General features: G+C 42.7%; 1 protein-coding gene across 1 annotated transcript in view; it reads right to left on the bottom strand.

The window, feature by feature from the left end:
* The window catches only part of DEK (DEK proto-oncogene), a 42,001-nt gene extending 20,181 nt beyond the window's left edge, over window positions 1-21,820 (bottom strand). The window contains exons 1-7 of the mRNA XM_054721438.1: window positions 21,669-21,820; window positions 21,147-21,312; window positions 17,439-17,540; window positions 17,087-17,196; window positions 9,976-10,070; window positions 8,287-8,407; window positions 3,108-3,296 (exon numbers count right to left, since the gene is read on the bottom strand). Of these exons, the coding sequence (XP_054577413.1) occupies window positions 3,108-3,296; window positions 8,287-8,407; window positions 9,976-10,070; window positions 17,087-17,196; window positions 17,439-17,540; window positions 21,147-21,303 (774 nt within the window). The 5' untranslated portion in view covers window positions 21,304-21,312; window positions 21,669-21,820. The remainder of the gene's footprint in view (window positions 1-3,107; window positions 3,297-8,286; window positions 8,408-9,975; window positions 10,071-17,086; window positions 17,197-17,438; window positions 17,541-21,146; window positions 21,313-21,668) is intronic.
* Between the last annotated feature and the right edge of the window lie 1,850 nt (window positions 21,821-23,670).

The raw sequence follows: 23,670 nt of genomic DNA, 5'->3' as shown, positions 1-23,670 counted from the left end.
GCGATCAGCTGTCTCCTGCACACTCCCTACTGGGTATGTGCCCGCAACCAAGGTACAAGCCTTTGACCAGAATCAAACCTGGGACCCTTCAGTCCACAGGATGACGCTCTATCCACTGAGCCAAACCGGCTAGGGCCAAACCCAACAAATTAACCTTCATAATTTACTCCAAGAATCTAAAATAGAACATGCAACTGATCTTAGTAAGGAGAAGCCTTTATTTATGAAAAATTCACTCCAGGAATTAAACAGAATAAGTAATATTAACTTAGTAATTTTCTATGAAAAAAATCTGCAAAAAATTTTCATCTATATGCAATCTACCATTTTTCCAATCAACTGAAACTCTTCTTTATGGCCTCTTAGAAAAGAGGTCCTTCCTTTCATGGTACTGAGCAAAAATACCTCCATTTATGAAGTCCCTAACAAGGTTGCCACTTAACCAAGTCATTAAAAAGTGGAATAAAGAAAACGATTTATCACAGAAATGTTGTTCCTCCTGCTAGCACTTACCTTGCAAAGGCAATCTGAACTTTTCATAGAAATGGAATCAGCAAATAGCACTAAATTTGAAAGTCTTTAGAGCAATAAAGAATATCTATGCTTATTGGAAGGAGAGTTATCCCCATCATATCTCAACCAGATTTTGTTGGCCTTGTATTTCATAAAGTCTGCTTGTATCAGCCCAAGCAGAAAAACTGAAGCAGAAAATAGAGCATAATGATACAGCTTTTATATTGTGTAACTTTATACATTTAATGTCCATAAAACCATTCTTCAGTTTGCCTTTTTCCTCTAGGTATTTTCATCAGTTGACCTGGGTTTCTAGTTTCACTTGTGATCATTATCCAGTAACCAATATGGTTATAAATCCGGGGTAATCTATATTCATAGACTTCAACTAATTCTACTTAAAACAGTGAAATAATCGGGAAACCATTGAGAAAATTAATAACCTTGCTAAATACAATCTTCCTGCACTTTAGTAATGATAGTAAGACTGGATTTAGAAATCCTAAAGGTCAGCTTACTACTACTACTAATAGCAGCAGCTAATACTTAGACCAGTGATGGGCAACCTTTTGAGCTTGGTGTGTCAAACTTCGCCAAAAAACTGAGCATAACTCGGATAGTGTGTCACTTTGAGGGAAAAAACATTTTTTCGCAAATGTTTCATCCTCGGCATGCGGCCGCCTCAGCAGCTGCGTGTCATCAGAAATGGCTACGCGTGTCAGTGCTGACACGCGTGTCATAGGTTCGCCATCACTGACTTAGACAGTACTTGTGCCAAGCACTGCTCTAAGTGCTTTACATAAAATCATTTACTACACCCCTTTGAGGCTGCTACTATTATTATCACCATTTTACAGAAGGGAATCGGATGTTACAGAGTTTAAGTAACTTGCCCAAAGTCATACAGTGGTACAGCTGGGATTTGAACCCAGATAGTTTCCAAAGCCCATGTTTATAATCATAATGCCTCTACAAAAAAATCAAATGTTTATAGCCTATGACAACTTTTCATGCTTTAACTCTGCCTTTAAAACGTTTTAGGGGAAGCAGAGTGAATACACACAGTAGATAACCAAAAATTTGTTAAATGAGGAATAACACTATTACTGCAAATTGGCATTATAGCATATTCACATATAAACAAATGTTTTCCTTCCAGATTCTCCTAAAATCAATCATAAAAAACCTTAATGCTCAGATTACTCATCTTGCTTTACACCAAATATATATTAAGACTACTGTCCCAGTGCATGGATTCGTGCACACTGAAAGGAAATTAATTAGAAGAAATATCTTAATATCGCTATTCGCCCCTTTTCTATAATAGAAGTGTCAACCAAATTCACCATTGACAATGACAGATCGAAACACACACGTGCGACTGGAGCCAGCGAGAGCTTTATATGAATAGCGCATGCGTGAGTTAACTTAGCCTTTTATATATATAGATATTTATGTAACACCTGCTGGCTTTGTAATATTCTTTCAATTATGCAGCATTTCAAACTTAGATTTATTGAAGTCTTTATAAAATTTGAAATTAAAACAAGCATGGATTTTAAATACTTAAAGGCAAATTTATACAAGATACTCACATATAAGACCAGAGTTCACAACATCTTAACTCCCTCTAGAATCAACTGGAGGTGATTTTGCCCCCCGGGAGACACTTGGCAATGTCTGGAGACATTTTTGGTTTTCACACCTGGACATTAGGGAAGTATGCTACTGGCACCTAGTGGGCAAATGTTCTATAATACACAAGACAGTCCTCTACAATGAAGAATCATTTTGGCCCAAAATGTCAAGCCACATTAATCAAGTACCAACTAAGACCAAGTACATTACCCAACTTATAGAGCAAGTTCTGACCAGTGAAGAGTCTACGAAAAGACTATTAACAATAATAGAAAACCACTTCCTATTTCCCATCTACTTGATTGAAGAGACACAAAAAGGAAATGGGCAAAGTTAACCCTTTAAATGGTTCAGCACCTCTTCCCTTCCTAAAGTTTCACTTTGAAAACTAATAATATTCAACATTTACAAAGATTTGTAAGTAAAGGAAAATGGCAGGCATTTCTAAGTGATACAAAACCTGCCCACCAATCAAACTTCAAATCCTGTTATTCTCATTAAATAATCCCCAACAAGTTGAGAAAAAAATGGTGGTCCTTAAACCCTTGTTTTTTTGTGTAAAACGATAAAATGGTTCAAGATCATCATAATATATTAATATACTTTGAAGAAAATTCTCAAAAAATCTGCTCTTTGTGTTCCTGTTCAGGATAAGTACGCCTCCCTCTGTGCCTTCCCTTCCCATTTAACCTACTCTAGTCAAGGCCCAGGCTAAAATTCAGTTCCACTCCAACCTCACTCTTTTCCAACTTTTACACTCTGGCATGTCAACAAAACTAAAAGCTTATTAAGGGAAAGAAAGGGTTTACACTGAACTATATGTCTTCAGAATTTACAACATCTAATATGAAACTGATGGTTCCTAAAATCTGTTTTCTGGCTATACCTATTATATAGCAGAAATATTTAACTCTCCCCAGGAAAAGAAATGAAAAAACAAAAAATTAAAATTTTACCTCCTCTTCACTTTCTTTATCTTCATCCTCTGAAGACTCTTCTTTGTTTTTCTTTTCATCTTCATCACTGCTAGATTCATCTGACAGAATTTCAGGACATTTGGTTCGCTTTGCTTTCCTTGTCATTCCAGAACTGTTCCGTTCCTTTTTGTTGCCTTTGCTAGAAGTTTTTTTAGATTTTGGCAATGGCTGCATAAAATAAAATAAACACTAGTGAGGCATTTCCAAGTCAATCAACTATTACTGAGACCTACTTCTCAACTCAATTCTTGTTTGTCTCAAGGTATATTTCCAAGCTTAGCAGCTTTAGAGAATAATTCATCTTTAACAATGTGTCAAATTAATCTTTTTTTGTCTGAACTACCAATACCTTTCATTTGTATTCTAAACACCTAGGCAAGAGACTCTTCACAAATGTTTAAATATGTATTCTATATTCTGACATGGGACTAGAAGCCTAAGTACACACCATGTTAAGCTCAAACAGTTATTTACACTTTATCAAGATAGTACTTTGAATATTATAATTTACTAGTATTTCTTTCCTATAAACATCAGCTGCTGTCAGAGAAGGTTCCTGTTTTAGGGGACCCTCCAATGAAAGGACTAGAAGAATCATCTATGAAGTAAATTAATTTCACTTTATACACCCTGAATTTATGAACTATGTAGTTTATATTCATATTACCTCTGTGCTCTACTTTCCATAATGTCAGGATTATATTCTCACATGATTGTAAATATGTAGTAAATACTGAACGTGTTAATGATAAATTAAGAACCACAAAATCAGTACACTGCTCTTACTTTGACATTCAATTAAAGCATGCACATTTAAAAAGAAAAGATGATGTGAAGAAAATTATTATATTAACCAACAAATTTAACTTTTAAGTGCTTTCTTAGGGGATAATTTGCTAACTTCTAAAATTGAAAACCATAAATAATCCTGCAAATGGATGTGAAAAGACAAACTTATCTTTTGAAAATTACTTATTTCTGAAAATTATAGGTATCTTTTGTTTTTACTTTTGCCTGTTATTTTCTGCAATAAACAGAAACATAAAGAAAAATTCCAGCCAAAACCGGTTTGGCTCAATGGATAGAGCGTCGGTCTGCGGACTGAGGGGTCCCAGGTTCGATTCCGGTCAAGGGCATGTACAATTGATTGCGGGCACGTCCCAGTGGGGGATGTGCAGGAGGCAGCTGGTCGATGTTTCTCTCTCATCGACGTTTCGAACTCTCTATCCCTCTCCCTTCCTCTCTGTAAAAAAAATCAATAAAATATATTAAAAAAATTCAAAATATAACATCAAGATACATACCATCTAATAAAAGAGTAATATGCAAATTGACCATACCTCTGCTACAACAACCCACGCCCACCAGCCAATCAGGAACAAGTATGCAAATTAATCCAACCAAGATGGCTGCAGCCATGGAGTGAGCAGGAGGCTTGGGTTTCCCCGGCAATGGAGGAAGCCAAGCCTCCTGCACATCCTGGCCGGCCCTGGACTCCACTCAAGGCTACTAAGTTTCAATTATAGAAGATAAATAAATCCCAACAAAAATGGCAGCAGCCACAGAGCTGGAGAGAGCAGGAGGCTTGGGTTTCCCCAGCGATGGAGAAAGCCAAGCTTTCTGCCCACCCTGGCCTCTGCTCAAGGCTACAAAGTTTCAATTATAGAAGATAAATAAATCTCAGATACCAGGGCCTCCCCTTGGGTTGCTGGGGTGTGTGGCTGGCCTGCAAACCACCACAGGCCCCTCACCCAGGCTGCCCCACGCCCCAAGGGAACTCCCACCCTGATCTGGGACACCCTCCAGGGCAAACCAGCTGGCCCCAACCTGTGCGCCAGGCCTCTATCCTATCTAATAAGAGTAATATGCAAATTAACTGTCACTCCAACACAAACGGTGGCTGCGCCCATGTGAACACAAGATGGCCAGCAAGGGAGGGCAGTTGTGGGCGATCAGGCCAGCAGGGGAGGGCAGTTAGGGGTGACCAGGCCGGCAGGGGAGGGCAGTTAGGGGTGACCAGGCCTGCAGGGGAGGGCAGTTAGGGGTAACCAGGCCTGCAGGGGAGGGCAGTCAAGCATCAATCAGGCTGACAGGGGAGTGGTTAGGGGGTGATCAGGCAGGCAGGCAGGCAGAAGCGGTTAGGGGCAATCAGGAAGGCAGGAAGGCGAGCAGTTGGGAGCCAGCAGTCCTGGACTGTGAGAAGGATGTCCGATTGCCCGTTTAGGCCCGATCCTATTGGCAGGGACATCCCTCAAGGGGTCCCAGATAGGAGAGAGTGCAGGCTGGACTGAGGGACATAACTCCCCGTGCACGAATTTCGTGCATCGGGCCTCTAGTAATTGTATAAATGTTAGTGATAACTTTAGGCAGTTTTTATGAAACTAGCAGACCCACACAGCTCCCTTCTCTCCCAGGAACTTCCAGTCTTAGGGGTCACTGTCACCTGCACAAAAATTTTTAAAAAGTGGCTACTTATGTAACTTAGTGTTCTCAGGTAATCTACAATGTACAGAATAGCTTCTAACGTGATTTGACCAAACATCCTACTCTTCAAAAAGCAGACGGGTAAACAGCCAATCTAGGTCATTCCAGAATTTTAAGTTAGTGAACCAAATATATTTGTCAGAGCAGTTCTCTATAAGAAAATTCCTTGAATGAATACAGATATCCTTGTTATGTGAACTACTAGAGGCCCGGTGCACGAAATTCGTGCACGGAGGGGGGTTATCCCTCAGCCCAGCCTGTACCCTCTCCAATATGGGACCCCCGGTGGGATCGGGCCTAAACGGGCAGTCAGACATCCCTCTCACAATCCAGGACTGCTGGCTCCCAACTGCTTGCCTGCCTGCCTTCCTGATTGCCCCTAACCGCTTCTGCCTGCCAGCCTGATCACCCCCTAACCACTCTGCTGCCAGCCTGTTTGCCCCCAACTTCCCTCCTCTGCCAGCCTGGTCACCCCTAACTGCCCTCCCTTGCAGGCCTGGTCCCTCTCAACTGCCCTCCCTTGCAGGCCTGGTCCCTCTCAACTGCCCTTCCTTGCAGGCTGGGTGCCTCCCAACTGCCCTCTCTCCTGCTGGCCATCTTGTGTCCACATGGGGGCAGGATCTTTGACCACATGGGGGCAGCTATATTGTGTGTTGCAGTGATGATCAATCTGCATATTACTCTTTTATTAGATAGGATAGAGGCCTGGTACAGGGGTGGAGGCCAGCTGGTTTGCTCTGAAGGGTGTCCCAGATCAGGTGGGGGTTCCCTTGGGGCGTGGGGTGGCCTGAGCGAGGGGCCTGTGGTAGTTTGCAGGCCGGCCACAGCCCCTGGCAACCCAAGCGGAGGCCCTGGTATCTGGAATTTATTTTCCTTCTACTATTGAAACTTTGTAGCCTGGAGCGGAGCCAAGCCTGGGGCTCCCTCTGAGGCCCAAAGCCATTTGTGTTGGGGTTATAATTGAAACTTTGTTGCCTTAAGCGGGTGGGCCCCGCCACGGTGTGCGGAAAGCTTTGCTTCTCCTGTTGCCGGCGGCAACCCTGGCCTGCTCTCTCAAGCTCCATTCTGCCGCCATTTGTTTGAATTTGTTTACCTTCTATAATTGAAACTTTGTAGCTTGAGTGAAGGCTTAGGCCTGGCAAGGGCAGGCAGAAAGCTTGGCTTCCTCTGTTACCTAGGAAACCTTGCTCTCTGTGGCTGTAGCCATCTTGGTTTGGGTTAATTTGCATGCTCGCTCTGATTGTATGGTGGGCGTGGCTTGTGGGAGTGTTGGAGGTATGGTCAATTTGCATATTTGTCTATTATTAGGTAGGATTACCATTACCAGGAAACAAATCCATTTAGATAAATTCTTTGATTCTTTGTTTGGAGAAAAGATAACTGTCTAAACTCTCACTACTCACTATCTGAAATCCAGGACTCAAGTATATTAGAAAAATATGACAACCTTCCCTTTCTCAACTCAGGAATCAGATGCAGGTAGTGAGAATATAATATGCATATGGAATTAGTAATATGAGGATTGGAATGGGTACTGAATAAACTTACATAGGGAAATGAAAAATTTAACTTGAATGTTAAATCATTCAAGTAACCAATCAAGAAAATGCAACTTCCAAAAATAAGATTTTAATTAAAAAATAGTAATAATAAATGCTTTAGAACTTTCCTATATTGGTTTTAAAATTAGTTGAATCTATTAATCAAAATCCAGTGTTGCCTTAAGCCAGTTTGACTCAGTGGATAGAGTGTGAGGCCCTTTGACTAAAGAGTCATGGGTTCGATTCCAGTCAAAGGCAAGTACCTTGGTTGCAGGCTGGATTCTTGGCCCTAGTTGGGGCACATTTGGGAGGTAACCAATGAGATGTGTCTCTCTCACTTTTCTCTCAAAAAACAATCCAGTGTCAATGGCATCATCCCTTCTTATAAACAAAATCTAACAACTAATCAAGGTAGAAATACAAAAGAACAATATTAAGATTATTATAGAGGAGACAAAATTAGTACTAATGAATTTATAGTGTTTTTTTAAAAGTGTATGGTAGCATAGAAAATAGCTTAAGATACCATTAGATTAAGCAATAACCAGAATCAAATAAGAAAAATGGATGTAAGAATTAGTTTCCATAGGGATAAAACATAAGGAAGTGCCTCTCAAAAGTTTGCTCCCTGGTTTGTGGACCCTGGGGTTTCCTGAGAACTTTTCAGAAGCCTGCAGGTCAAAACTATTTTCGTAATACCAAGACATTTATTAGCTCTTTCACTGATTATAGAAAAGCAAAGGTAAAACAGCTGTCATCTTAGTACTTACTAATTAAGCAGAGGCAGCAAACTTTGCTAGTCATATTCCTTACAACCACACACTAACAGGAGGGAAAAGGTGTTTCATTTAAGGTGTCTCTGATGAAGCAGTAAATACTAATTGTATTTACTCTAAACTTTTGAGTACATGTTTTTAAAATATCTATCTGTGTAACAAAATGGGAGGTACAACAGAGTAACTTTGGCTACAAATTGAAGTTCACTGGTTTTCTCAAGAAATACACTTGCACTATTGAACTGTGACCTAAGGTAGCTACTTTTTTCATGGACCACCATTTTTAAAAGAATAATTAAAAAAGAGAGGCTATAAAATAATTGATTTGTTACTAAAATAATACAAATTGGTCCTCACTTTGCCAGAAGGCTTTGGATTCATTAAGAAATTCAAGATCCTCTTCACCAGTTCACTGTTTACACCTGATCTCTCCAAATCAAGAACCTCGCAGATGCTTTTTAACATGGCATTTCTAAATCTGAAAAAGAAAATAAAAGAAACCAAGGTGATTATGTAGGAAAGTTTATAAACATCTCCACAATATAAAAGCAATAGCTAACCAGACTGCTAGGCTACAAACATTTAAAAAGTAGCCAACGTTTCTCTGAATCTTAGAAGTACTAATAATCTTTGATTAGTGTACAAACACAACCAGATTAGAGTATTAAAAATTGAAAACACCATTTACCAATTAAATTCTAAATATAGTAAAACAATGCCTAAGTTAATTCATTAGAAAATAATATAAAAAGGTTTCAATATTATAAAATTCATGGACTTGATCATTTTTCTGGCTGCTGATTGTGACTAAATATTACATTTCCCCCTCAGCATTCCTACGATAATGTTTCAAGGAAGGAATAGACAATGAAGAATTCCTTTTTTTAATGCCAGAATTTTGTTATTAACACAAATACAATGCGTACACAATCTGTTTATTCATTTTCTTCGCTGTGCAGCTTGGCATTGGAATTGGTGGCTCTGATGGCCAACTGGGCTGCTCCTTCCACAATACAATGGCTTTGCCATTCTTTGAGGAGACACTGTGAGCAATTTCATCACAGTAAGGTTTGCTGCACATCAGCAGCACTTCAAGCTCCTTGACATTGTGGACCAGACTTCTGAAAGCCACTGGGCAGCATGTGCTGTTATTGGGCATTAAGATCTGGCCCTTGAATCTTTTGCACATCCTATTGTCAATGCCTCTGGGTGTCCGTCAGTTCTGCTTAATTTTGATATATTGGTCTGACTGGTGCCTGATGAACTTCTTTTTGATAATCTTTGGTTTCATGAGAGGTCTGAGGGCAGCCAAAGATGACAAGTAGGAGATGGCTGCCACCTCCATAGGCAATACCGAGGAAGAGGATTAGAGTTCTTAAGCTACAGGGAATTTAATAAACAAAAACTCATATATCATCTTGCTTGCATTATGGTGAAGGACATTGTTTCTATCAAAGTTACTGTCTTCAAAACAACTAAATAGTACCTATAAGTGGTGGAACAGAGTGGCTGACAGAACAGGAGTGAGAGAAAAGTTTTCACTATATTCCCTTTAGACCTTCTGAAATTTCGACTGTGAATGATTTGCCTGTGTATTGTTCTTCCAAGAAATAAAATCATCTTTGCATTTTCAATAATCTTGATAGCCATTATTTATTGAAAACTAATGAAGATCCCAAGTTAATGGTTATGAAGACAAATCAGATCCAGGCATTTAAAGCAAAGAATTAGCAGTCTACATATGTGTGGTCACATTAAATATTTAAAAATAAAATTTAAAGCACACTGATCAGCCCAGCCAGTGTGAGTCAGTGGTTGAGCATTGATTTATGAATCAGGAGGTTTGACTGCTGGTCAGGGCATATGCCTGGGTTGCAGACTCGGTCCCCAGTGTGAGGTGTGCAAAAGGCAGCCGAGATCAATGATTCTCTCTAATCCTTGAGGTTCCTCTCTCTTTCTTCCCCTCTCCCTTCCTCTCTGAAATCAATAAAAATATATTTAAAAAACCACATTGATCAAAACATGGTATTTATAAAAATAACTTACTTTTTCAACATTTCTTCCTTCTTTTTATATTGGGTACTTCCTTTTTCAAATGGAAAGCCACTGAACTGACCCACATTCTTCTTTAATGAGGAAACCTGAAAATGTTTCTCTTATTATTAATACTACTTATTACCCAGGAATGTACACAAGAAAAAATTCAAGCCTGCATCTTTATTTTCACATCTGTTTCTAAGCTACAATACTGGTTTATGCAAAATTTCTTATTCACAATTGAAAACTATACTTATTACTAAAATACTATATATATAATTATTAAAGCTTATTTTTATTATTGACAGTATTTCAGATGTCCCCTATTTTCCCCCCTTTATTCCCCTCCATCCAGACCCCAACCCACTCCAGGCCTTCACCACACAACTGTCTGTATCCATGAGCTATGCATATAATGTATATAAGTTCTTTGGTGAAGCCATTCTCTTTCCTCCCCCACCCCCTTCCCCTCTGATATCTATCAGTCTGTTCCATGCATTCATGTCTCTGGACTTATTTTGTCCATCAGTTTACTTTGTTCATCAGATCCTGCATATAAATGAGATCATGTGATATTTGTCTTTGATTGGCTTATTTCACTTAGTATAATAATCTCCAGGTCCATTATAAAAGACTTACAAAGATAATTTTTTGAAAACGAGAATGTGAATAAATTATCTAACCCTATAACTCAAAGAGTTAGAAAGAGAGCAACAAGAAAAGCCCAGCGTAAGCAGGAGAAAAAAAATAATAAAGATCAGAGTGGAAATAAACAACACAGAGACCAAAAAAAAACATACAAAAGATCCCAAGAGGTGGTTCTTTGAAAGGATAAACAAGATTGATGAACCTCTAAGCCAGGCTCACCAAGAAACAAAGAGAGAGTACCCAAATAAACAAAATCAGAAATGAAAGGGGTGAAGTAACAACCGATCCCACAGAAAGACAAATGATTATGAAAAAATACTATGAACAACTCTATTCCAACAAAATGGATAACCTAGATGAAATGGACATATTCTTAGAAAAATACAAGCTCCCAAAACTCAATCAGGAAGAATCAAAAAACCTGAATAGGCCGATACCTACCAAAGAAATTGAAGCAGCGATCAAAAATCTTCCAGCAAACAAAAGCCTTGGTCTGGACAGCTTTACAGGGGAGTTCTATCAAGCATTCAAAGAACTAAAACCTATCCTCCTCAGACTATTCCAAAAAATTAAAGAGGAAGCCAATCCCAAAACCAGATAAAGACACCACAAAAAAAGAGAATTACAGGCCAATATCCTTGATGAACATAGACGCTAAAATCCTCAACAAAATTCTAGCAAATCCTATTCAGCATTACATTAGAAAGATCATACACCGGGGTCCTCAAACTTTTTAAACAGGGGGCCAGTTCACTGTCCCTCAGACCGTTGGAGGGCCGGACTATAGTTTAAAAAAAACTATGAACAAATTCCTATGCACACAGCACATATCTTATTTTGAAGTGAAAAAAACCAAATGGCAAATCACCCGCATGTGGCCCACGGGCCGTAGTTTGAGGACGCCTGTCATACACCATGACCAAGTGGGATTTATTCCAGGGATGCAAGGATGGTACAATATCCGCAAATCAATAGATGTGATATATCACATAAACAAATTGAGAGACAAAAATCACATAATCATATCAATCAATGCAGAAAAGCATTTGACAAAATTCAACACCCTTTCTTAATAAAAACTCTCAGCAAAGTGGGGATAGAGGGATCATACCTCAACATAATAAAAGCTTTATATGACACACCTACAGCCAACATCATACCCAAAGGGCAAAAACTAAACTCATTTCCCCTGAGAATGGGAACAAGACAGGGATGCCCACTTTCACCACTCCTGTTCGATATAGCACTGGAAGTGCTAGCCATAGCGATCAGACAAGAAGAAATAAAAGGCATCCAAATTGGAAAAGTAAAACTGTCCTTATTTGCAGATGACTTGATACTATACATAGAAAACCCTAATGACTCCATCAAAAAACTATTAGACCTAATAAATGAATTTGGCAATGTAGCAGAATACAAAATTAACACCTAGAAATCTATGGCCTTTTTATATACCAACTAGTAGCCCAGTGCACAAAATTCATGCACCGAGGGGGGGGGGGGGCGGCGCGCGGAGATCCCTCAGCCCAGCCTGCACCCTCTCCAATCAGACATCCCTCTTGCAATCCGGACTGCTGGCTCCTAACCGCTCACCTGCCTGCCTGCCTGCCTGATCACCCCTAACTGCCCTCCCCTGCCAACTGGTTGCCCCCAACTGCCCTCCCCTATCAGCCTGATCTCGCCCCCAATGGCCCTCCCCTGCTGGCCTGGTTGCCCCCAACTGCCCTCCCCTGCTGGCCTGATCTCACCCCCAACTGCCCTCCCCTGCCGGCCTGATCTCGCCCCCAACTGCCTTCCCCTGCCGACCTGATCTCGCCCCCAACTGCCCTCCCCTGCTGGCCTGATTGCCTCTAACTGCCTCTACCCCCACTACCATGGCTTTGTCCGGAAGGAAGTCAGACATCTGGAAGATGGCCGGTCAACCTGGTCTAATTAGCATATTACCCTTTTATTAGTATATATTATATAGGATAGGATTGCTTAAATGGGGGGGGGGGGGGGAGGAGCCTTTTTCAGCAGGAGGAGATGCTCTTGGCAGACAAAAACACATAATCTCTATATCTGGACTGATAGCAAACCATATGCACTATACTGCCAAACCGGTCATTAAGAAATTGAATCGCTTTCTTACACCTTACACCAAACAGCTGTTGCCTTTAAAACCCCTCCTCAGCCCCCACCTTAGGTTTTGCCTTCGCAGTTCACCCACATTAGGTTCTGACTGGTCGGTTTCTATACCAGTCAGCATCAAAAGCTCCGCCTCCTAGGCAGCCACTGACTACTTGCAGTTCACCCAGATTTGGTTCTGACTGGTCGGTTTCTATGCCAGTCAGCATCAAAAGCTCCACCTCCTAGGTAGCCATTGGCTCCTCACAGTTCACCCAGATTTGGTTCTGACTGGTTGGTTTCTATGACAGTCAGCGTCTCCAGGCCTATCTCCGGGCCTGATCAGAGAGGTGGGGCTAATCAGCAGCTACCCCACACTGCTGGTTAGCGGGCTGAACTGCTGACCTCTTGGAGAGAGAGAGAGACGCGCAGCTGCTGGCGAGGCCCGGAGAGATAGAGAGGCAAGTGCTGATCAGCAGCTGCCACTGAGGCTGCGGATCAGACCCTGCTTCTTTCTCCGGGCCTTGCCAGCAGCCGTGGCAGTTGCTAATCAGCCATGCCTCTCTCTCTCTCTCTCACAGAGGTCAGCAGTTCAGCCTGCTTCGCCAGTCCCTGCCCATCTGAGCCTGCTGCGTGCACAGCCTGGTGTTTGGATGTCCCTTTGGTAATTTTGGATGTTGCGGACCCTGGCTCTTTATATATACAGATTATAGATAGATAGATAATGAACTCACAGAAAGAGATACGAAAAAAACAATCCCATTTACCATTGCACCAAAAAAATTAAGATACCTAGGAATAAACTTAACTAAGGAGGTAAAAGACATGTACTTGGAAACTACAGGACATTGAAAAAAGAGATAGAGGAAGACATACACAAATGGAAGAACATACCATGTTCATGGATAGGTAGAATCAACATAATTAAAATGTCCATACTATCCAAAGCAATCTATAGATTCAATGCAATCCCATTAAAATACCAACGGCATATTTCAAAGATCTAGAACAAACTCTCCAAAAATTCATATGGAATAAAAAAAGACCTCAAATAGCCACAGCAATCTTGAGAAAGAAGAACAAAGTTGGAGGGATCACAATACCAGACTCAATATAATCAAGCTATATTACTAAGCCATGGTTCTCAGAACTGCCTGGTAGTGGCACAAGAACAGACATATAGACCAATGGAACAGAAGAACCCAGAAATCGACCAAAGCCATTATGCTCAATTAATATTCCACAAAGGAGGCAAGAGCATACAGTGGAGTCAAGACAGTCTCTTCAATAAATGGTGTTGGGAAATTTGGTCAGATACATGCAAAAAAATGAAACTAGATCGCCGACTTACATTATACACAAAAACAAACTCAAAATGGATAAAGGACTTAAATGTAAGATGGGAAGCCATAAAAATCCTACAAGACTCCATAGGCAGCAAAACAGCAAACATATGTCATAGCAATATCTTTACAGACACAGCTCCTAGGGCAATAGAGACTAAGGAGAAAATAAACAAATGGAACTACTACTATCAAAATAAAAAGCTTCTGCACAGCAAAAGAAACTATAAACAAAACAATAAGAAAGCCCACTGCATGGAGAACATATTTGCCAATGATATCCTACATAATAAAAGGCTAATATGCAAATGACCAAATGGTGGAATGACCGGTCACTATGATGCGCGCTGACCACCAGGGGGAAGACACTCAATGCAGGAGCTGCCCCCTAGTGGTCAGTGTGTTTGCACAGGGGGAGCGCTGCTCAGCCAGAAGCTGGGCTTATGGCTGACGAGCACAGCGGCAGTGGTGGGAGCCTCTCCCGCCTCCGTGACAATACTAAGGATGTCTGACTGATGGCTTAGGCCCACTAAGCCGTCAGTCAGACATCCCCACAGGGCTCCCAGATAGCAAGGGGCGCAGGCCAGGCCTAGGGACACCCCCAAGTGCACAAATTTCATGCACTGGGCCTCTAGTTTCAAATAAGGGTTTAATCTCCAAAATTTACAGAGAACTCACACAACTTAACAAAAGGAAGATAAACGATCCAATCAAAAAATGGGCAAAGGATCTAAATAGACACTTTTTGAAAGAGGACATACAGAAGGTCCAGAGACATATGAAAACATGCTCAAAGTCACTAATCATCCGAGATGCAAATCAAAACAATGAGATACCATCTCACACCAGTCAGAATGGCTTAATCAACAAATCAACAAACGACAAGTGCTGGAGAGGATGTGGAAAAAAAGGAACCCTCATGCACTGCTGGTGGGAATGCAGACTGGTGCAGCCACTGTGGAAGACAGTATAGAGTTTTCTCAAAAAGTTAAAAATGGAACTCCCATTTGACCCAGTAATCCCACTTCTAGGACTGTATCCCAAGAAACCAGAAACACCAATCAGAAAGGATATATGCACCCCTATGTTCATAGCAGCACAATTTACAATAGCTAAGATTTGGAAACAGCCTAAGTGCTCATCAGCAGATGACTAGATTAAAAAACTGTGGTACATCTACACAATGGAATACTATGCCACTATAAAAAAGAAGGAACTTTTACCATTTGCAACAGCATGGAACTGGAGCATTATGCTAAGCGAAATAAGCCAGTCAGAGAAAGATAAATATCACATGATCTCACTCATATGTGGGGTATAATGATCAACATAATTTGATGAACAAGCATAGATCCAGAAACAAATGGCAGGAGAGGAGAGGAGGGTTAGAGAGCAACCGAAGGACTTGTATGCATGCATATTAGCATAACCAATGGACACAGACACTGGGGCAGTGGGGGCTTGTATATAAAATTAAAAAATTTGATTTTGGACAAATAAAAAAAAAAGGAATCAACACAGACAAAAAAATGAAATAAAAAAAATTAAATAAAAAAGGGAAACCATGGATAAGGGAGGATTACTGTATATGCTCCCTGCCTATCAGTCACTTAGTAGTTGGCTCAGATGGACGGTGGTGTTATCTCAGTGCTTGCATTCAAGTAATCCTTATTTTATTTATTAACTAGATGCCCCGTGCATGACCTTCAAGGAGGGGGGAGGGTCCCCTCAGCCTTGCCTGTGCCCTCTCACAGTCAGGACCCCTTGGTGGATGTCCGCCTGCTGGCTTAGTCCCGCTCCCGCCGCTGCCACTGTGCTCGCCAGTCATTAGCCCGGCTTCTCGCTGAGCGGCACTTCCCCTGTGGGAGTGCACTGACCCCTGGTGGTCAGTGCGCATCATAGCAACCGGTCATTCCGCCATTCGGTTGATTTGCCTATTAGCATTTTATTATATAGGATGGCCCCAAAGCACTAGAGGAGCGATGTTGACAATTCAGACATACCAAAGAGAAGCCATAAAGTGCTTTCTTTACATGAAAAGGTGAATATTGTATAGTACTGTAAGATATTTTGAGAGACCACATTCACATAACTTTTATTATAGTATCCTATCCTATATAATAAAAGGCTAATATTCAAATTGTTCCCTCGGGAGTTCAACCAACCAGGAGTTTGACCACTCGCTATGACGTGCACAGACCACCAGGGGGCGGCAGAGAACAAAGGAAAGCCCCAGCCAGCAGCAGGGGGGAGGAAGGCCTCGATCGGTCCTGATCTCCGGCCAGGCCTAGGGACCCTACCCTTGCATGAATTTCGTGCACCGGGCCTCTGGTATTGTTATAATTGTTCTATTTCATTATTGCTTAGGGTTAAACTCTTACTGTGTGTAATTTAGAAATTAAACAATCATAGGTATATATGCATAGGTCCAATACTATCCTTGGTTTCAGGCATTACTGGGGGTCTTGGAGCAGCGGTTGCCAACCAGTGGTCCGTGAACCACTGGTGGACCGTGAAGTCCAAAAGGTTGGTGACCACTGTCTTGGAAGCATCCCATGCAGATAAGAGGTGACTACAGTAAAAGAACTCAGTAAATGAAACACTGGTTTTAACAAATCTATTGGCAAAGAATTACCAACTAATTTATCAGTTATTTGCTCAAAAGGATATACAATTATACTGTTTATTCTGGATGACTAAAAAAAAAAAAAAAATCCAAAAAATAATTTCTTATATAATTAAAAAAACCACTAAAATCATCACAATCTGACATTTCAGAATGGCATAAAAATAAGTTCAGTAGAAAGAGTCCTGGATATTGCCATCCTAATTGCTAATATCCAGCTATGTATCCTGTGATAAGTCATTTAGAAAATATGTGTCTCAGTTTGTTCACTTGTATGGTATGGAAATTAAACTCGCTGATCGCTAAAAGTCCTTTCTAGGACTAAAATTTGCTTCTATTGTGAAGTATTTTAAATACATAAATATGCTACTAGGTTAAAGGTATAAAAAGGTCTTACTGTGCCTGGTCTGTTGTAAAGTAGTTTATGTAGATTTCTAAGTTCATCTGTTTTCTTCTTACTCAGAAAAAAATGTATCCTTTCAATTTCACACAGTTTCTGCCCCTTTCCTAGAAAAAAATACCATAATAATTAAAGTTAAATACCATTATGTGTTAATGCACTTGCAAACTTAATGAAAATTATTTTTATAACATAATTTATATAACTTTTGCTTTAATACGGCAAACTAAATAAAATAATACCAAGATATATTACTACTTAGTAAACACTAAAAACTAAGCACTGTTAATCATCATTTTTGTATTTAGGCATTTTCATCATAAAATGAAAGAACACAGAATAAACTTACCTTGTGCAATTGTAAATGGCTCTCTTTGTAAAGAAGAGACTTGCATTGTCAGCCTCTCTACTTTTTTCTTTTCCCTCTTGCCTTCCACGATGAGACTCTTTTCTAGAAATTAATTTAATACCTCTTAAATAACAAGTTGAAATATATTAACTCTTGTATAAATATATAGGAAATAATCACAGAAACTTAATACCATACCCTTCTCCTTAATAGGATTTTTGAGAATATAACATTAACAGATGAAAATACCTGATCAGTTAATAACAACACCAAATTTTTGACTAACATTATACTTACCTGGCAACCTCACAGGGGATCCAATATTTTAAAAAATTAGAAAGCAAACAAATTTATATTCAACTACAATTATTGTTATCAAAGTCCAGTCACTGTAAAAAATTGACAAGGTCCTCACTTAGCCTATTCCTTAATTAGACATAATTCTATTATTGTATAAATATATAGGAAATAACTGAAATTCAACTTACTATATCACAGAAAACAGTTAGCTTAGACAAGATTATAAAAACTTAAAAGATATACAGAAAAGCAACAATTTAGTTGACTGACAGAAAAGAAAACAAAGGACCTTAAGTAAGACAAATCAGCCTGGAGTTACTACGGATAGGGTAAAATTCTACAAGTTTACATTTACTGCAAACAAGTGGGAGGGCATTACTTTGTAGTTTAATAAATGATGTTCATAATTATGATCATAAATCATCCCAAAAATGTTAAATTCTGTCTAGTCCAGATTGCCTTTTTTTTTTTAAAGGCAATATAGAACATATACTTTAAAACGTTAAACACTAAGCTGGCTTTTCTAAAACCACTTACCTACTGACTGAGACCGAGTCAGATAAATAAGAGGAGGACCCCATACTATAATGTTGGCGATCCCTCCAATCATTGAACTGAATGCTTATGTTGTGTAAAGCTGCATTAGCTACAAGGGAAGGTTGAGTAGATGATTATGATAGTGACTATCTTTTAGAAGATCATGCTTGGGGGAGAGAGGAGGGAGAAGAGAATAATGAGACACAAATATCATACTCAAAAGTAGATGATGACAGAACACTTTTTTAAAAATATATTTTTTATTGATTTTTTACAGAGAGGAAAGGAGAGGGATAGAGAGTTAGAAACATCGATGGGAGAGAAACATCAATCAGCCACCTCCTGCACAACCCCCCACTGGGGATGTGCCCACAACAAAGGTACATGCCCTTGACCGGAATCAACCTGGGACCCTTCAGTCCGCAGGCCGACGCTCTATCCACCGAGCAAACCAGTCAGGGCCAGGACACTTTTAATAAAGACACAAACAGAGTTCTCAAAGTTGAGGAAAGAATAATTATCTTTTGTTTAGGAATCCAATGAGGATCAAAACATTGGAACTGGCTTTGAAGGACAGTTAAGATTTGGAGATGTAAAGATTTGCACATAGAAGCATGGAATAGACTGTCAAATCTCAGAGGGAAGGTGGGGGTGGGTGGGAAGAGATTAACAAGAACTTGTATGCATGTATGCATAATCCATGGACACAGGCAATAGTGTGGTAAAAGCCTGGGGCAGGGGGGCTAACGGGGTCAATGGGATGAAAAGGGGGACATAAGTAATACTTTCAACAGTAAAGATTTTAAAAAACAAAAAGGATTTGCACAAAAAGAATCAGGAAAAGGGGATTCCAGCAGGTAAACTCTGGCGATGGTATACAGAAAAGAAAGCATCCAAAATGCAACCCCTGTTATTACCCCACTTCCTTTCTTTGAGTGATTTAAACCATTAGGTTTGAGTTAATTACCATGTATAAGCTAATAATTTTCCTGGTCTATCTCAAGTCCAGACTTTTTTCCCCCATCTTCAACTAGCCGGGCTGCCACTAGATAGCTCTACTTCCTGTCCTATAGGCACCTCACTGAATGTATCCAAAATAGAAGTCATAATCATCTCCAAACTCACTCACCTTCATGAATTCTATTTTCCAGAAAATGGTAACATTATCCATACAGCTGCCAAAGGTAGAAATCTAGGAGTCATCTTTTACTAGGCATCACCCCAAGCCCTGCCAAGAAAACTATTGCTAAAAGTCAATTAATCCCTTATTTGGTACAGACTTCATTGCCTTTTTTTATGCCTCAGCAGGATACGTAAAAATTTTCAGGGCTAAGTAGGATAAAAACGTCTGAAATTTTAGTTGTTCCATTAACACCTAAAATGAGGAATAATAAATCAGAACTACTTGGGACTATATATATTTTAATTTTCATGTTGAAATTCATGATCTCTGTGGCACCCAAACCCTGTCTTTAAAAAACACTAAAAACAAGCCCTAGCTGGTTGGCTCAGAGCATCGCATGCAGACTGAAGGGTACCGGGTTCAATTCTGGCCAAGGGCACATGCCCGGGTTGCGGGCTAGATCCCCAATTGGGGCTGTGCAGGAGGCAGCCTATCAATGATTCTCTCTCACCATTGGTGTTTCAAATATCTCTCTCTCCCTTTTCCTTCCTCTCTGAAATCAATAAAAAAAATATATGTATTAAAAAATAAAAGTCTAAAAACAAAAAAAAATTGGAGGAAAAAGTGCTGAGAAAATCTTGGACCAGTAGATACTACAGCCAATGTTGTTATGGGGACTCTGCATAGTTAACAAAATAACATTTTTTTTTCTCTAAGCAGTTTTGCACTTAAACGTGGACATGCTCCCTTCTTAGAGCACTTACCACTTTAAACAAACAAAAGGCAGACCATTCTGTGTCATCTCAACCCAGACTGTATTTATAAAATGCTGAGCACGGACTGACTGGTTCTGGCTTAAAAGAAACGAACAGTCACACCTGCTTTTTTAAACACTTCATACGTCTGTCTCCCCCAGCTGGGCCGCGTTGTGGCCCCATGTTAAACCCAGACTTGGGCTAGAATCGTCTGAGAACGTTCAGATCTCTCCCACGGATCTTTAGGGGGCTGGGCCTGTCTGGGGCACCCTTCGGAGAGGCGCTGCCTCCTCTGCTGTGGAGAAACTGAGGCAGCGCTTTCCTTAGTCCCCCTAAGGCTCTCCCGCCTCCCGCCTCCCGCCTCCCGTCGGACGGCGAGTGACTGACGTTCTCCCTCCACACCGAAACCCAGACAGACAGCGCGGAGCTCCAATTTTACTTTCTCTCATAGCGCGCTGCTTTCACACGCAACCACTGTCTCAAGGAGCAACAGCTTCCACGTCACCCGTGTTTCCCCGAGAAAGGAACTCCCCGAGGCCTCGGGCAAGGACCTCCGCTGAAATCCAGCCAACACCTGAAACACGCCCGGGACTAACCCTCCAGCTCGGTGTGTCGTTTCCATTAAAGACTTCACAAGAGCCTCAAAAGGCACAAAGATCAAAATAAAACAACACCTTATGAACGTAAAAGGCGGAGAGTTTTAAAAAGCAGATCTGAAACTCACCCACTTCCAGTCAAAGGACAGAAACGTTACGAAACTATTCTGATGCCGAGGAGTCCACCGCACTCCGCAAGACGTACTGACACCACCAACAGTGTGTTTGACAAAAAACCGGAATTCACCAAGTTAATCCTCTGCTACCGCTCGACACAAAACCAGGGACAAGATTTCGCATTCTGGCCGAACACTCCACAATTTGGTGCCTCTAAGCGCACAAGAGGAAAGAAATCTGTTTCCTGTAAAACCCACCGCTCAGGGACAGGGCTTCCCACCTTTCTCTTCCTCCTCGTCCTCGTCCTCCTCCTCGTCTTCGTCCTCCTCCTCCTCCTCCTCGCTTTCCTCTTTCGGGCCGGGAATGTCGGGCTCCTTCTCGGACGCGGGCTGCTCGGGGGTTCCCTCTCCCTCCGCCGCAGGGCCCGAGGAGGACATGCTGGCGGCCTGCGGGCGGGGGGACGCCGGCGTCTCGGTCTCCTCGCCTCCGGCGGGAAGGACGGGCGGCCCCAACCCCCCGACCCTCACAGCCCGGGAACGGGGGGCCGCGGGACACCCGCCCTCCAAGCTGCCGCCTCCGGGAGCCGGGACGGCGGGGTGCTCCCTCCCCCGGGACGTCCCTCCCACTCCGCCCGCGGCCCGGGAACCCCCGAGGCGGGAACCGCGGGGCCAGCCGCCCCTCCCACCTCCCCGGCCGCGCCGCGTCCCCTCCCCCCGCCCCAGGCCGCTGTCCGAAAGGCCGCGGCGGACGGGCGGGCCCCACGGAGCCCTCCCGGGCCCCCCCGCCCCGGTGCAGCCCTCACCAAGGGTCGCGGCCGCCGCGGGCCTGGCGCGCGTGGGCACGAGGGCGCTCCGGGAGGCGGCGGCGGGCGCGGAGGAGAGGGCGCGCGGGACGCTGCCTGGCGTGACGCTCGCGCCGCGCTCCCCGCTCCCCAGAATCAACAAGACTTTCAAAATGGCGGTTCGGGCAAGAAAGCGGGAATGCGGCGGCCAATCAGGCCGCGGGCCGGGGTTGGCGCGCGCGCACGGGAGGCGGGGCCGGCGGCGCCTCCGCGGGAAACGGGGCGGCGGGCGTGGCGGGGCCGCGAGGGGTCGTCCGGCCGCGCCCGGAGGCGCGCGCTCCGGTCTCGCGCGGGGCTGCGTGCGGCGGGCCGGCGGCGGCCGGGCTGCGCTGGACCGGCGCTAGGGGGCCTGCGTGGGTGTCGTCTCCAGGCTGTTGGGGGAGGGAGGGGTGCCGGGCGCGGGGAGAGAGGCGTGGTCACGGGCCGGGCCGGGCCGGGCCGGCGGGCCGCGGGTGGGAGAGAAGTTTGCACACCGCGGCGTCGCTGTCTGCAGTGTTTCCCGGGAATGGAGGGGACTTGCGGAATGGGCGCTCCCATTGAGGTCCCAGAGTCCTTGCCGGCGACGACCCCCGATGCCGCTGCCTCTCTGAGGACCCCGCCGCCGCCGCCGGCGAGGTGCGCGGGGAGGAAGACGATCCTGTCACGTTGGAAGTTCACGTCGCCGGAGACAAGCGGATTTCCAGACCTGAAATTGTAGGGGGTGGGGGGGGGGGGTCGTGTGTTGATTATAATAGAGGAAACGAGCATTGCCCAGGCCAGACCCTTCCCTCCCTCGGAGTTCTAGGCCATCTCCACAGAGCTTTCCATCTCAACACTTCAAAAACTGAATGCAGGATTGCTCTTCCTCAAATATTCTCCCGTTCTGTATGTAAACTCCCTTCATTTCCCCCAACAACTAAGCCACTAGCTGCCCAAAGGATCCTTTTACGCAGTGGACTTAATGGAAATACGATACATCCAAGTACAAAAATAAATGTGCCTGAATGGACTCCGGACTGCAGCGCAAAATTAGACATGTCTTTTGAATCTTCTCTTTTCCTTTTATGCCCCTTCCAAAAACATAAGCAAATCTTGTCATTCCAACCTCAAGTTTTATACCATTTCCCACTCCACTGATGCCATTCAAATCCCGTCCTTTCTCTTCTTTTGCGTGGATTTCCACACAGCCTGCCACTCACTTAGTCAGGTGGCTTCCACATTGTCACCCCATCACCTGCTAGTCACATAGCAACCAAGGTGTTGCTTTAATCAGATTGGGTACTCTTCTTGCTTAAAGCTCTCCCATGGCTTCCCCTCATACTTGGAATAAAATTCAAGTACAGTGGTTTATGAGGTCCTAAGTCATGCAGTTGCTGATAGTCTTGATCTCATCTCTCCAACACAGTTGGCTGTTTCAGTCACACAGCCTTCCTTCATGTTTCTACATAAAGACAAGCTCATTCCTACCTTGACCTTTACACTTACTTTTTTCTGCTAGGACTGCTTTTCCCTCAGAAATTTCAAATGGCCCTAACCGGTTTGGCTCAGTGGATAGAGCGTCGGCGTGTGGACTGAAAGGCCCCAGGTTCGATTCCGGTCAAGGGCACGTACCTTGGTTGCGGGCACATCCCCAATAGGAGGTGTGCAGGATGCAGCTGATCGATGTTTCTCTCTCATCGATGTTTCTAACTCTCTATCCCTCTCTCTCTTCCTCTCTGTAAAAAATCAATAAAATATATTTAAAAAAAAAGAAATTTCAAATGATTTGTTGCACTTTCACATCATTTAGCTCTATGCTCAAGTGCTTCTCCTCAATATCATCACTATTCCCTTCCCATTGTTTTTCATTCATTCATATCCTATCTAATAAGAGTAATATGCAAATTGACCATCACTCCAACACAAGATGGCCGCCCCAATGTGGTCAAAGATGGCAGCCCCCATGTGGACACAAGATGGCCGGCAGGGGAGGGCAATGGTGGGT

This window comes from Eptesicus fuscus, chromosome 9 (assembly GCF_027574615.1).
Source record: "Eptesicus fuscus isolate TK198812 chromosome 9, DD_ASM_mEF_20220401, whole genome shotgun sequence".
In the NCBI taxonomy this organism is placed as follows: domain Eukaryota; kingdom Metazoa; phylum Chordata; class Mammalia; order Chiroptera; family Vespertilionidae; genus Eptesicus; species Eptesicus fuscus.
The sequence above is the reverse complement of the archived record's forward strand: the minus strand, read 5'-3'. Positions and strand labels throughout refer to the sequence as shown.